The 15695-nt window shown below is 38.9% G+C and overlaps 1 protein-coding gene across 6 annotated transcripts; it reads left to right on the top strand.

The window, feature by feature from the left end:
- Positions 1–398: 398 nt before the first annotated feature.
- LOC122635686 (eukaryotic translation initiation factor 4 gamma 2) lies at positions 399–14547 on the top strand. 6 transcript variants are annotated; one of them, XM_043826191.1, is made up of 8 exons: positions 399–547; positions 10522–10633; positions 10757–10973; positions 11127–12069; positions 12163–12297; positions 12384–13270; positions 13385–13690; positions 13875–14547. In XM_043826191.1, the coding sequence occupies exons 4-8, from the start codon at positions 11166–11168 to the stop codon at positions 13947–13949; spliced, it is 2307 nt and encodes a 768-aa protein (XP_043682126.1). In that variant the 5' UTR covers positions 399–547; positions 10522–10633; positions 10757–10973; positions 11127–11165; the 3' UTR covers positions 13950–14547. The 6 variants fall into 6 exon arrangements, with proteins under 6 accessions (XP_043682126.1, XP_043682123.1, XP_043682125.1 ...); XM_043826190.1 differs by lacking the exon at positions 399–547 and adding an exon at positions 554–714; XM_043826192.1 differs by lacking the exon at positions 399–547 and adding an exon at positions 2440–2576.
- The last annotated feature ends 1148 nt before the right edge of the window (positions 14548–15695 follow it).

The raw sequence follows: 15695 nt of genomic DNA, 5'->3' as shown, positions 1-15695 counted from the left end.
ATCTTCCTTCGTTCTACCTTTTCCTTTTAATTTCAAACGAATCTCGAAAGATATTAATGAAACTAGAGAACCGCCGAAGTACTACCAAAGTCAAGAATCCCTTAAAACGACATCGCAATCGTTAATTATTCATCCAATCGAAATACTGATCTTTATAAAATAATCCAAACTTTGCGGGATATAAAATGAATAGAAAGCAATTAGAGATAAATTGTGAATAAACAAAAAGATGAGACAGTTAAACGTTCATTCGTCTGGATGTGGCTAAAATACCGTCAAACGTAAATCATCACCAACGAAGTCAAGCTGAGGTTAAAACGTTTCTTCGAAATAAACGAAATTCGTGAAATATCGTTTGTAATATATACAAGGAAAATAAGAAAATCATTTCCCGTTAATTATATCGATAGATCGAATTGATAAAGATTGACGGTGACTAAGGTTAGTTGGTCCGTAAACATTGAATTGACGAGACGTATCGTACGGAAGTTCCCGAGTCCGACCGACAGATTGCGAAAGTCTTCAGAAACAACAACCGTCGTCGCCCGTAAGTAAACGCTCTAACGATATATCCCTTTTGCTTTAGTCGTAAGAACGAGCGATTCGAAACGGTCGTCTAGAGACGTCGAAAGGCGTCGGTGACGCGTACCTCATTTCAAACGTGTCAAGTGAATTCCATCGGGGGAATAAACGTGCGAGAAGGCCGTTGTAAAGGTACGAAGGAACTTTCTCGAGGCTCGTCGATGCCTCGTTTATGGCGAGAGAGAGAGAGAGAGAGAGAGAAAAAGAGAGAGAGATAGATAGATAGATAGATAGATGAAACTAACGATGGCGCTTTTGATATATCAGAAAACATTTCTTAGTAAATATTCTCATTTAGTGCGTTGATACTTGTGCTTCGTTTATCGAACCCTTCCCTTCCCTTTTTTTTCTATTTCTCTCTCTCTCTCTCTCTCTCTCTCTCTCTCTCGCTCTCTCTCTCTCTCTCTCTCTCTCTCTCTTTCTCTCTTTCTCTCGTACTTGTTTCTTTCAACATTTTTTGTTCCTTTTTTTTTCTTTTCTATTTCTCAATCGACGCTAAGATACACTGCTACTTTAACGACGACGATGATGACGACGAAGACGAGATTAATACACGAGAACGACTGCCTTTCGTTTATGAACTCGAATGAATCGTTTCGATTGCTCGTCAGTGCACTACCTTTTGTTTTTTCGATTTGTAAAGTGCGTTGGACTCGTGAAAGAGAAACAGACAGACAGACAGAGAGGGCAAATGGAAAAAAAGACGAGTGTGTGATGTATGACGGTATATGTATGAGTGAGAGGAAGATGAAAAAAGACGCCAAACTATAGCTATCATCTCATATATCCACGCATCTCTTGACGTTTTACTTTTGTTTCCACGAATTTCCCTCTCTCTCTCTCTCTCTCTCTCTCTCTGCTCTTTCTTTAGAACGAACAATCTATCCTATAGTATCGGGGAAATAAAAAAGAATATTAAATAAGCGTCGATTGAATATCATTATTCTTATTATAAAAAAGAAAAAAAAAACTATAACAAAATTAAAAAATTAATCGGAATGAAAAGATCGCTTCTGTGAACGTTTCTTTTACGAATTCCGACGCAAGTTTTATCGAAAGATTCTCGAGACGCCCTCGCATCATCATCGTCATCGTCATCGTCATCGTCATCTCGCTTTCTTGCTTGCGAATGCCAGTTCTCTTTTTCTCGTTTAAACAGAGGGAGAGAGAGAGAGAGAGAGAGAGAGAGAGAGAGAGAGAGAGAGAGAGAAATAGGGAGGGAGGGGAAGAGAGAGGGAGAGAGATTCCATCGACGTCGTGTATAGGCGGGGCAAGGCGAGATGAGACGAAGAGAGACGAAGCGTCGTCGTCATCGTGAGACGACGCTCGGCTACGTCAAACGCGTTTGCTTTTTCTTTATGTATAGTATCTAACCCTTCTCTCTCTTTCTCTCTCTCCCTCCTCCTTTCTCCCTCTCTTATTCCCACGAATCTGTTCTCTCTTCTTTGTATCTTGATCTCTCGAAAGATAATTCAGCTGGCATGAAAAAGAACTAAGTAAATAAAAATAAACAGAAAGCAAATTATTTCGAGTGACGGAAGTATTCGATCGCATTTCTCTTAAGTTTATTCCGATTATCTCGACATACTTATTTCTTCGTTCCAAGAGAGACACGATAGATGATTTTCTCTCTCTCTCTTTCTCTCTCGTTTTTTTTTTTTTTCCAAAGCAAAACGAATCGGCCTTGGCGTGCTGCTTCGTGCAAAACCGTAAACAGCCGTGCAATACACTCGTCTCACTTCGTACCGTTCGTTCATCGATCATTAGCCGTGCCTGTGCACGCGTGTACACACATATAGAGAATGAGAGGGGAGAGAGGGGGGCGAGAGAGGGGAGAGAGAGAGAGAAAGAGATATGGATGACGGTAGACTGGCGGAGTAGTGGTAATGGTGGAGGGAACGAGAAACCCGAATGGTTCCGACGAAGCTCCTCTTCGGAACGCGTCGGCTCCAACTCGTGAGTTCTCCTTCGTCCTTCGCTCCCGTTTCACGTAGGTGCGTGGCTCTCATTGTTTTTTCAATTATTTTTATTATTTAATTATCTATTATATTTTATTTATATACATACATATATAGATATTATATACCTACATTGTTTCTATCGCGCGTAGTGAATTTTAGTCGAAAATATGTCCCTCGTGAATATTAAGTGATACGAATCGTGTGCGAATTATTAATAGGAATGATTTCGTATTTTTTGAGTGAATTGTTTATTTCACATCGTCGTATTTATTTAATTAGTTTTCTCTTCGGAGTAATTAGTTACTCGTTAGCAGAAGTTTCACTCTTAATCTTAATGGACTTTCTTCAATTTCTTTTTCTTTATACACACACATATATATATATATATATTTATATATATATCGTATAAGAAACATTTGAAATTTGTTGACCATTCGATGGACATAATTATTTCGTAGATAAGGTTAGTGAATCCTATCTGTCCCCTGAGAAAATTTTTTCACAATGTTTTACTATTACCATTGGTAGGACCTTAAAAGATAGCATCGATCCGATTTGTGTTCGTTTGTTGAAGGACGATATATATTATAGGAGTAGGTCGATTTATGTAGTTTTGAACTTTTTTTCGTTCGTCTTATATTTTATAACAAAAGGAAAGAAGAAGATGGATACATTTCTTTCGTGACACGTAACGATTAAAGGAGAAGAGCGTTTTTACATTTTAATAAGCTTTGTGACTCTTTTGAGGATCTTCGAAGTCTCGGTATATATATATATATATATATATATATATATATCTTAGTTAGGATAGGATGAAAATCTTTGAAAGATTAACTGCATTCCTTTGCTTCAAAGCGTTCACACACATACACAGAGTTCACAAAACTTTCTCTTTTATCTTTGCTGACCTTTTCTCAGTCCAAATTTCTATTCAACCCTGTTTACGATTTCCCACATTCTAAAACTTATTTTCCAAGTATGTGTAGACATTATATGTAAGGTTGGCAATGGACGACGTGCCTCTTAGGACGAGGAAACGTACAATCGTTACGGTACTTTAAAGGCCAACCTCCAAGATTACCGTTACTTCACTGAAATTATTCGTCATTGCTTGTACAATTACTCGTGAATTAATTCCTTCCTTCGGTGTTTTAGAAAATCTCGTTTATTTCATTTTTTTTTTTTTATACATAGAAATTAAAGACTAACTTGTTCGCCAAAAACGAATAGTTGCTAGTGATTTTCTAAAAGTTCGAGACCTCGCTTTTGTTTCTCGCACGTTCCAGAATCGGGTCATGACAAAAGAGAGAGAGAGAGAGAGAGAGAAGCCTGGTTTCACAATCTACCTTTTGCAACAAAGAGTATCGATTTTATCGACTGATTTTACTTACCTTCGCCGTACACACGTCATGGCACAATTATCTCAACCGAGTTTACACAAAAATATGATTCAACGGAAGAGAACAAAAAAGAACTACTAACGTACACATAAACAATGTTAGATAGATTGCATCGAAACGATAAATGCATCCATATAGTTTGAATTTCAAAGCTAGGAATCGTTTTTTTAATTATTATTATTATTCTATCGGTTGTCGAGAACTGGCCAATGCACATCGAATATGAGAAACAAGCCCGGTTCGGCATAGGTAATTACTTGATTGGCGAGGTAGTGTAGCTCTATTTTTGAAGCACATCCGTAAGGCTAAATTCAACAGCACGGCCCTGTACTTGTTCTCGTAGGTCTAATTTTGGATATCGAGAAATTTGCTCGACTACGCGTGATTTTATTTTTCACTTCTTTTCCTTGTATCTCTGTTTATCATCTTTCATCCATCTTTCTCTCCTTTCGTCATCGATCATGAAGCATCCATGGATTCTAACCTCTAATCTCGAGTAACTCTCGACCCTTCCACCGGATGAACGTCATGGATCGTTAGATCCGAACGATTGCTTTCCTCCCTGCTACTATAGTTATTGTTTCTACTCGCGATTTTTTGCCCTTTATTAAACTCGTACCTTACGATAAAATAGAGTAGTCTCTTCCGATCATTAGACGGACGAAGAATAATTAAACCTCGTATCTTCGATGTTCCTAATGTTTGAGATATCACGGACAGTTTCAAAAAAGTAAAAGTTGAGAACCACTCTAGTTCGAAGTTGCTAACGTAAGCGATAAGGATTGTTAGTTTATCTCTAGTATACTCATACATTGCTCTAATAGTCGTTCGATGCACGAAACACTTTATTCTCTCTCTCTCTCTCTCTCTCTCTCTTTTGTTATAAACAAAGATAAAGGATTATTCGATCGAAGTGTTTTCTCGATAAACGAAAAAAAAATGAAAAGTTCTTTGTACTAATTTGTTATCGCACGTTATCTGGTAATGCAAGCCAGACGCGGTATATGATTCATGCCACTGTCTATCGAGTTACTTTCAGTGGTCTTGAGTCGACGCTGTTTTGTTTGATACTTGGCGATAACGAGGAGTATACAGCTGACACATTTAAATTGCAATCCTTTAGCAAAAATAAAATATTACTCTACTTCTTACTTTATTATTTTTACTATTGTTACTCTAACAATAAGCGACGAAAATGAATCAACAGTTATATATCCAGGCTAACGGCAAATGTAAACATTCGTTATTTATCGTTATTTACAATCATCCTATCGACGATTGATTCGATATCGAGTTGAAACAGTTTGAAAACCATCGCAGTCTCGAAAGATCAAATAAACGATCTTGCGTGAGAGGCCGGGTTTAATGAAGCGGCCATTTTGTGACACAGATCGAATCCTTGACTCGAAGCACCATCTAGGAGCAATTCGCAAAAAGTTTGATGGTATCGCGCACTGAAAAAAGAAAGAAGAAAGAAATACCATTGAGATCAATTAGTCTATAATAGAAATTAGAATAAAATTAGGTCGTAGATTAACGAGGATAAAACGAGAGTCCTTTGACACGACAAACTTGGTTATCTATAACCAAGGTATAGATAGAAATAAAAAAGAGATAGTCGAGAAGATTCAATCGATTTAGTTATATTCGTTCTTGGAAAGCCATATGACGGTTTTTCTTATCATCGAAGGAACGAAAAAAGCATGACGTTTGACGTGTACATAGATACATACATACGTGGCCTCTTTGTCACGGTGGACTTAACAAACGCTCATCCGACTATGAATAGACGCACTGATTTCCTTTCAGTTTGCTAGAGAGACTATAGTTTACGCCTATGCACGGTATATAACATGACTACGACGAACTACCAGGGTCATAAGCTTGTCCTAGTTCAATATTTCGTACTATTCCTTGTTTATAATTTCTCTAGGAACAAAAATAATTCAAAGACGATCTATCGTGTCGGTTGTCTAGAGTCATATCGTATTAATAGATTACAGAAGTGATCGTCTTGTAAGACATGGATTTAAAAATCTCGTTATCCGTTTGATCTACGTTTAATTCTTTCGCTAAGAAAATCTCTGCTGTGTTGCTACGCGAGCATAACGAAAGCCTTGTATTGTCATTGAACATATAAAAAAAGTAGTCTCGTTTTTGACCATGAACGGTGCAAGGAGGTTGCGCGAAAGGCAGAGAGTGAGAGGATCGATAGCGATGAGAGGAGGTTATCGATTGGAACGTTTCCTAATGTCATGGACGAAGCTGAACGTATCTCACAGAAACACGAGGGCAACGTGTTTGAGAAACACGAGGTGAACTCTCTCTCTCTCTCTTTCGTCTTTCTCTCTTTCTCTCTCGACATACGTCACACATTTACGTAAGCCACACGTTTTCTCGTCCGAGTTACATCCTAAAAAATAATTCAAACGTTACCGAAGATCGATTCTATCTGCGAAAAGGAAAATTATTTTTACGAGAATTAATCGATGGGTTTGGGGGAGGATGTGTATACTATGAGTGCGCGGGCGCGAGTCTTGTTTCTCCAGGCTATGAGGAACCTGACCCGTTTTGTTGTTTAATTCGTTTGCAAGTTTTTTCTTTACAGAGTTGGATTTCTTATTCTTATTTCGTTCGAAATGGTTCGACTTGTTCTTGCATTAGTCGGTAGAAATTTTGAAAAATGTAAGCGTCAGACGGAAAGTAGCAGCTTTAGATATCGAGCGTTCGCTAAAGGGGCCACCCCTCTGCTTTGGCATTTCCGTCCACCCCCGAGACAGGCAGCCTTCCCTACAACTTTCCCTCGACCGTGCACAGAAGAGGCGTTGCCCTAGCGCTTTAACCGCTCCACGACCGACCTATGCGTACCACCTCCTTCTCTCCCTTTTCCGGAACAACTCCCAAAAGTGCTCTGTCTTTAACCAGTCTCGACCAAAGGAGCCAGACTTCGACGCGTAAAAATAGAATTTCGTGTCGTTAAAAAAGAGTCCTCCGGCACCGAACAGGGACAAATTGCATTTTTCTTTTTTTTCGAAGCTTCCTTCGAAACGAGTCTTCTTCGTGAAATTTAAGAAAACATCGTTCAGATGACGTACGTTGTCTTTTCTAATCGAGAATCTATTTTTTTTTTTTTTTTCTTTCTAATTCCTGATAGAAGATATCGTGGTCCATCCAGCGATATTTCTCTACAAAGGTTGGCAACTCCGCTTTGCAAAGCTCTATATATACACGTACACTATTGAGAGAGAACGCTTCTTCACACAACGACCACAACTATGGTGTACGAAAAAAAAGAGTAAAAGAGATGTAGTCTCGGGAGAAATATCCATGGAGGGAAGAGTCTTCCTTCTCTCTTTTCTTCCTTCTTCTATCTTTACGTCACTCCATTGCTATCTCTTTGTCTCCTGTACCGCCGCACAAGCCTCTCTCTCTCTCTCTCTCCCCCACCTCCCTTTTTATGTACCATGATCTCTCAAGGACCACTTCGCTTCGAGGCTGCAATCTTTTTCTACCTCGAACATTATTCCGATTTAAATTTCGCGCTCTTGGAACGAATCCGCCATCTTTTCTCCGATGCTCGTTATGATAATTTTATCTGGCAATGCGATTTATTTCATTACATCGATGTCGCTTACAGTATTATCTTCATAATCAGAACATTACACACGATTTGTTTGAGATTTTGGATACTTCGTTTAATCGCATCTTTTCAGATATGTGATATCGATTGTAGAATCATTCGTAGAAATTTTAAACAGCAGCGCGACTTTCTATGGTAGTAATTATATCGAGTCACCCTGTATAACCGAAAGTAGATGTAAATATATGCGAGTGCAATTCGATGCACATTCTTTAAGCATACTAGGATGATCTAGTTTACGATTCTATTTTGATTTATCTTCGCATATGCGTCATCGATTGAAAATGATAAATATCGCTACGTGAAAGTATTTTACGTGCAAGCGATAAATTCGTCAACGAATTCCATTTGTGGATTCCGACGAATTTAAAGCGATTAGAAACAAAGAGAACCTTATAATTATGCTTCTCACGATATGCTTAAATCTTTATTTGGTAACCGCTTGCAAAATGACATACGTCATAGAGGTTTATTTATCATCACGTGCATATGATCGACGACGAAACTAACCTAACCTTTTAATCTTCCACGCGAATAATTTCTTCGGGTAATAAAATAACGTAACGATATGAAACGTTTCGAATTCGAAGTGAATTTCGTAGGAAGGTCAAGGCTCGTATCGCTGATAAAAAAATATTCATGTATTGTCGTTCGTATTATTTTATTTCCATCATTCCTTTAAAATTTGTGCATGTCAACAAATAATAATAATGCGTATCTAATACGTATCTGACGCAAATGAGAAATGCTTGGATAATATTCTGTATCACTCGTAATTATTAAGCATATGTACGACGTACGCGTTAGATATATTTAAACAATTAATCATGGAAGTCTTCGTTGCATTTGTTGCACACATTGCATACGTAGCATTTTTCTCATGGAAACTTGCACGAATGTAGCCAGTTTTATCACATTACCCGGCCAACGGAAGTGCAATATTAATTTTTGCATCAGCATCCGTCGCTTCAATGATTACTTTGCACACGTGTCGTATCATTTTTCCAAGTTCTCTTATTTCCATCGAGTTTTTTCCTCTCGTCAGCTTCTTTGTTCTCTCCTTTTCATAATTATTTGTTGCATCTTCTTCTCGTTTCATACAGCATCACGCTGAATGTTTCTCGATGTTCTCGATGACGATCGATTGATTAGACCGCCAAAATTTAAATAGGCTTTTTATTTCTTACGAATATAAGGTACTGTTGTTGTGCATGCAGTTGAAATTGAGATCGAAATGTGTTTCCCTAGCAGTTTATTTATCATTCTTGCCACACGATAGATCTAATCAATTGGACGTGTGGTTAAACGAATCGGTGTGTTCTGTGTATCAAAAAAATTCTTTGTGTAGTTGAAGAATTCCACGAAAGAAAGCGCTCAAAGTTAGGGAGATATTTTTCTCTCTTTCTCGAGAAGTGAAGTGAAGAGAAGAGAAGAGAAGGGTAGAGTAGAGTAGAGAAGAGAAGAGAAGATTCAACCTCGAGTATACGCGTACAGGGCGTTGTACTCTGGTGCGCTTGCACTTTGTAGTAGTGCGCGCGTGTGTATATGTGTATATACTATATATACACTAGTTAGAACGCGACGAATTGTATATACAGGGTGGTTCAAATAAAATGTTACAATCTCTTGTTCGAGTATACACGAATCGCTATATCCAATGATCTCTAAGGCAACAATTTATGATACTTTATTTGAACCACCCAGTAGTGGTATCTTCATGCATATATACATGGATTCGTAAAAAAAAAAAAGAAAGGAAAAAGAAAATAAAAGGAGAGAGAGGGATGCTGAGGAGTGCACCTGCGCGTTTGAAAGCTAACGAGGAGATGTAGTTCAGTTTCGAAAGGCAACGAGCAAGCAGGCGTACCAAAGGTTTACTTTTATCGCGAGAAAATGTACTATGAGAAGGTTCGATGGAGAAGCGTCGTCGTCGTCGTCGTCGTCGTCGTCGTCGTCGTCGTTTCGTATCGTCATCCACAAGCCCGGGATAATCTCGGCGGTACGGCGATCAGAGCCGGAGGGAGCCGACCTTCGCCGAACGAACGAAGGCCGGGATGGCCTCGGCGAAATCGGCCGAAGGGGTGAGCCGAGACCGACCGAGGTGGGACGAAGGAAGAAAGGAAGGAAGGAAGAGGTCATTGACCGTCTGACCATGAGCCGCGCCCCACATATATATCTCTTCTCTTCTCCTATATACGCTTCTCTTTCCTTCCTTTTTACTCGATAGAGAGAGAACACACGAAACGCTTCTTTATAGAGATCGAAGCCGTTGTTTTCTTCGAGTTTCTTGGAAGGTCTCTAGTCACTCTCTCTTTCTAATTTCGTGAGCGACCCATCACGCGTGTGCTTCTCCTTTGTATATCGGAGGCTTCTCCCCAGAGTATCCTTCGTCCTCGTCGTGCTCTTCGTACGTATCAAATACCCGAAGCCATTCGATCGTCTCTTTCGTAAGCCGAAACGCTTCCTCGTACCTTGTCTCTCTTCTTCCTTAAAGTTCTACGTGAAAGTTCGCCAATTTATATTTCGAAAAGGATATTCTTCTTTAATATTTGATACGTAGGGAAACGACAAAGCTAGCGCCATCTACGGGACAGTGGTTCTCAATCTCTCATATCAATTTACATCGGTCAATTATTTTCCACGATGATAGAAAGATAAATGAATAAAAAAGAAGAAAGAAAGAAATCGTTACGACGTATGTGTGATCAATATTATTGTAAAAATCACCGATAAGATGCTATCGTGAAGAAAACTCTTGCGTTATTCGAGATAGCATACGGGTAAAGAGAAATTTACTTTATCGACTTGCGCCGCCATTTTGAGTTTGAATGGGTCACGTGACGAGGTTCAAACACTTGTTTCCGAAAAGGAGGCAATTTCGCGTAGATATGATATGGGATATTACGGAAAGTATAGCAAGTTTTCTCGTTTGTTCTAGCTTTCTAAAGGAAGTTCTGTATGCTGTGATTTATCACTAAGGGGGCCAAACTACGCGCAACAACGGACAACCCCACAGGACCGGGGGGTGCTTCTCGTGTCTCGGGAGGAAGGTCAGGGTCTACAAAGTTACGCCTTGACAGTAACGATCATACGCGAGCCGCTTATTACACCCAATCCTGCGTGTTGCATTTTCACTTGTAACACTGAGATTAAAAAAATTCGATGCCTTCCAGGGACGATATTCGCTCCCTATCCACTGAGCAACGCTGGATCCCTCCTTCAACTGTTAGACGCGATGCACTCACCCCAGAAAGCAGAAATGATCTCATCTTTAGAAAGGTGCGGGGTATTCTTAACAAACTCACACCGGAAAAGTTCGCAAAGCTGAGCAACGATCTGCTCAATTTTGAGCTCAACTCCAATGTAATTCTCAAAGGTGTCATATTCTTGGTAAGTACGTAAGACAGGAGTAAGCCGTCCGTCTGTCTCGTCGTTCGGCGGGGATCGTTCGTTATTTTTCTTATCGTCGGTGTCATTCGTTTGGTATGGTATAACACGGGGGAGATGAGTAAATCGCATGATCGATATCGACCGATTTTTCAGATCTTTGAAAAAGCACTTGATGAGCCCAAGTACAGTTCTATGTATGCACAGCTGTGCAAACGGCTGTCCGACGAAGCTGCAAACTTTGAACCTCGAAAATCGATCGTTGAAGGTCAAAAAGCTCAAAGTACATTCAGATTACTCCTGCTTAACAAGTGCCAGGACGAGTTTGAAAATCGTTCGAAAGCAAGCGAGGCATTCGAAAATCAGGATGAACTTAGCCCTCTGGACGAACATCGCCGGCAGATCGCCAAGCGTAAGATGCTTGGCCACATCAAGTTTATCGGAGAACTTGGGAAGCTTGGGATCGTGTCGGAATGTATTTTACATAACTGCATCCAAGAATTGCTGCAGAAGAAAAGGCGAAGGGGATCCAGGGGGGACAACGCCGAGGATATCGAATACCTTTGCCAGATTATGCGTACCTGCGGCCGTATCCTTGACTCGGATAAAGGCCGCATACTTATGGATCAATACTTCACACGTATGAACTCCTTGGCAGAGAGAGGTGATCTTCCTTTACGCATTAAATTTATGCTGCGTGATGTCATTGAATTACGCCGTGATAATTGGGCGCCGCGTAAGGCCACAACCACCGAGGGCCCGATGCCTATCAATCAAATCCGCAATGATAACGAGGAGACTTCGAGGGGTAATGGCTTCCACAGACGAGAGGATCGCCTCGGAGCTGAGTTCTTGAGAAAGATGGGTCGTGGCGGATTAGAAATGGACATGATGGGAAGTATTCCTCTAACTTCCCCTTCGTTTGGCATGCCGTCTCCATTCAGTCCGAATGGATTCTCAACCACTCCCGGGGTTGGTTACGGCCGTCACAATCAACGTAACCAACCAGGATTTTACCAGAACCAGAATCGTCACCCGAATAACTTCCAAGGAAAACACAATCAACAACAGCATAATTCATCTCAGAATTTCAATAATAGTGAGCTATTCCTTATTAATTCTCTCTCTCTCTCTCTCGCACTCTCGATTAATTAATACACGCCGATCTTTATTCTTCTTCTCCCGTTGACAGATAGTACTAAGGAACTTCGCTTTAATAAAAACAAGATGCTACTTGGACATCCAGAGGAAGTGTCTCTGAGACCTTCGGCCAATTCTATGATGTTTAAGCAGACCAACATCAATCCCAATCTACCTCTGAATAGCGGTAAGCAGCCCTCGACCTCTTGTTCCTTGTCGGAAAACGACGTAGCAGTAATCACGATGAAATATATTAAACGCGAAAATCGTTAGATCTGTTCCCAGGACGAACATCGGATCTACCGCTTTTGCGTACTGCCACACTCAAACCCAGTTCGCCTTTGTTACATAAAGAAACGCCTCCTTCGATTATAATTAAACAGGGACCTTTGGATAAGAGAGAGAAAGCTAGGGAAAAGAAGGATAAAGGTCCTTCGAAGGAAGAAATTTTAAAGAAGGTGAACGCCTTGATGGACGATCTCGCTAATCATACCAATATTCAGGATGCTATAACAGCCTTCAAAGATCTTAAGATACCCGAACGATTTTTGCGTCATGCGATTTGTACGATATATTCGAATACATTGGATCGCGGAGACTCCGAACGAGATCTTGCTGCCAAACTCGTATCCGAACTGAAAAAAGAAACTATTATTAATGCACAACAATTACACGAAGGCTGGAAGGAATTAGTGGCCAGTATACCAGAAAAAGAGAGCGTGCCTTGTGTAACATCTCACGTTGCTTTTCTAACAGCCAAGGCCATTGTGGACAACCTAATACTGTTAACAGATCTTACTTCTGTAACAGAGAATGGCCAATATCATCCACTGTTTCTACTGACGCTTCAACAACTACATCGTACTCAAGGAAAAGCAAAACTCTTGCAGATTTTCAACAGCAGCAAAGTGAATTTGATCAGCCAGTTACCGGAAGCAGACAAAACAAAAGAACGACTAGGAGAAATCCTCGAGGACAGAGAATTAACGTTCTTGTGTCCACTTCTAAGGATCCAAGGAGATATGTGGCGTCAAATACAAATCGACTCGACTCCAAACGCACTTTACAAATGGATTAAGGAGAAATTAGACCCGTTACACTACTGCGATGCTGCGTTCATTAACGCGTTAATGAATGTTCTTCTTAAATATATAACTCAGGTTGGTCTTAATATAAAAAAAAAAGAGATACTCTTGCAAATTTTTTTCACGTTTCTTCTTAGACAAAGATTTCCACGGTGGTACATGGTATGAATGCGTCATTTTTAACGACAGGAAACAACATTGGCGCCTGGTGTCGACAAAACTCAGTCTCCTGATAAAGATTTGGTACAAAAGGAACGTGTGTTATTGCGTAAATATGCTGGCTTTCTTGACACATTCCTTAAGGCTCTCGAGTCGCAAGTTACAGCTCTCCATGCATTACAAGTGTTTTGCTATTCGCAAAATTTTCCTAAAGGGATGCTGAGAAGATGGTTCGTGGCGCTTTATGACTTTGGAATCATCGAAGAAGATGCCTTTAGCAAATGGAGAGAAGATGTCACTGATGCTTATCCTGGCAAGGGCGAAGCATTGTTCCAGGTAAGGGCTCGATATACATCCTTGGTACACAATTTATATACCTTTCCTTTCTTGCAAGAACATCTTTTGCTGCATCCATGTTGTGCGTTGTCCATCCTGCGTACGATAAAACGTGTCTCCTGTAACGAGCATGTACGTGAACATTTATGCACATCAGAGCGTTATACATGTAATTATTATTTAGGTGTACCGTTGGTTGCTCTGGCTCGATAATGCAGATTCTGAAGAGGAAGAACACGAAAACGATGAAAAGAATTAATTGTGAGAAGGCCCTGAGAAGGATGTGTTTTTCAGACTACCTATAATTTGGAATAGGGTTTTATTATCTATATTACTGAACCACTATGGGGTTTCAGTTTCACTGAATTGAGTTATCTCCACTCAGTACTATCACAACATCTTGTTAGTCTGTCGAGGCTCTCGTATAAAAGGAAGGGTTTCTAAATCATGTCCAAAATTATTGGATAGATGACAGCCTTCGAGATATATGACAGGCCCCGTAAACAAGAAGTTCTAGAAGATTTTAGATAATTGCATATTAATATGATTTATATTAATATTGGGTCAGCAGGTATCATGAGACGTTGTTGTTTCGATTATCGATGTAGAAAAGAAATGAATTGATAATGAATTGAAGCGAATTGAAACGAATTGAAACGAATTGAAATGAAAACGTAACGAAACGAAACGAAAGGAGAAAAATTAGTCTGGTGATTTGTGTTGTCCAAGTTTTTGTCTAGTATTGTGCATGTGTCGCGTTTTGTAAGTCTCTTTTTTTGTCTCTGCGACAACTTGCGAGTCGCTTGTTATCTCTGTGTACCAGCTTTTACATTTATTAAGATGAATTATTACTGCTACCTACTATTATTATTATCATCATCATGATTACATATTATTATTATTATTATTATTATTATTATTATTATTATTATTATTATTATTATTAATATTAATATTAATAATATTATATTATTATTATTATTATTATTATTATTATTATTATTATTATTATTACTATATTATACATACAATTGATTACGGCTATAAAAAAAGAAAAAAAACATTTACATTTATTATATCAAAAAGACGATCACACAGGCAGGACTGACTCAGTAAAAAAAAAGATAAAAAGAGAGAAAAAAAAAAAGAAAAAAAAAAGGAGAAAAAAAAGAAAAAATCGATTACGAACGCAAATCAATTTTTGGAAAGTTACAAGTAATAATTTAATGAAAAGTTCGTGATACAATATAAATGTCCTGAGTCAGATATATAATACTTTAAATGACCGATTAAACATCTGTTTTTTGCTGTAATATCTACTTGCTGCGGCGTGATTCTAATAAGTACTAATCATTTACCAATTATATAACAACCAGCAGCCAACATCACATCCACGTAACGTAAAATAGCAAAAACTAGTGACACGACTAAATCGTATTTAAAAAAAATAAACATACCTTGGTGTAATTTATTACAGATGGTTCCCTGTGGTTCTGTCGTTAACCGACCACCTTTACCTTTATTTCCTGTCTTATAGTAATTTCCCTTGTTTAGAATCGATTGAGTACGAAATGGTTTTTAGTTTATAAACGTTAATGGCATAGTTTTGTCTATTGTTTAGTGCAATATCGCAATATAAGATCGCTGGGCGAGAACTTGTTGTTACAGAAGACTGAAAGAGAGAGAGAGAGAGAGAGAGAGAGAGAGATTGAGAAATTGAGAAATTGAGAGATTGAGAGAGAAAGAAAAAATGAAAGAAAGAAAGAAAGAAAGTAAGAAAGAAAGGAAGAAAGAAAGGAGAGAATAAACTTACTAATTCTTTTCTGCGGTATGCTCTACTCATAAAAGAGTACTTATGTAACAACTTAGCAGCTAAAAATCGGTTACTATAATTGTATACATTTTCATTTTTATAAAGACCAATGTTAAACTCGTGCGTATATATAGTATACAGGTATTGAATATTGGCACAACGATTTGGATAGATTTTTGTTATTTATTATCC

Source organism: Vespula pensylvanica, chromosome 19 (assembly GCF_014466175.1).
Source record: "Vespula pensylvanica isolate Volc-1 chromosome 19, ASM1446617v1, whole genome shotgun sequence".
Taxonomy (NCBI): Eukaryota; Metazoa; Arthropoda; class Insecta; order Hymenoptera; family Vespidae; genus Vespula; species Vespula pensylvanica.
This window is presented reverse-complemented; position numbering and strand designations above follow the sequence as displayed.

Coding starts and splice junctions, on each gene's coding strand:
- LOC122635686 (XM_043826188.1), top strand. CDS start 10,746: ATGCCTTCCAGGGACGATATTCGCTCCCTATCCACTGAGCAACGCTGG. Junction 12,298..12,383: donor CAATCTACCTCTGAATAGCG/GTAAGCAGCCCT, acceptor GAAAATCGTTAG/ATCTGTTCCCAGGACGAACA. Junction 13,691..13,874: donor AGGGCGAAGCATTGTTCCAG/GTAAGGGCTCGA, acceptor ATTATTATTTAG/GTGTACCGTTGGTTGCTCTG.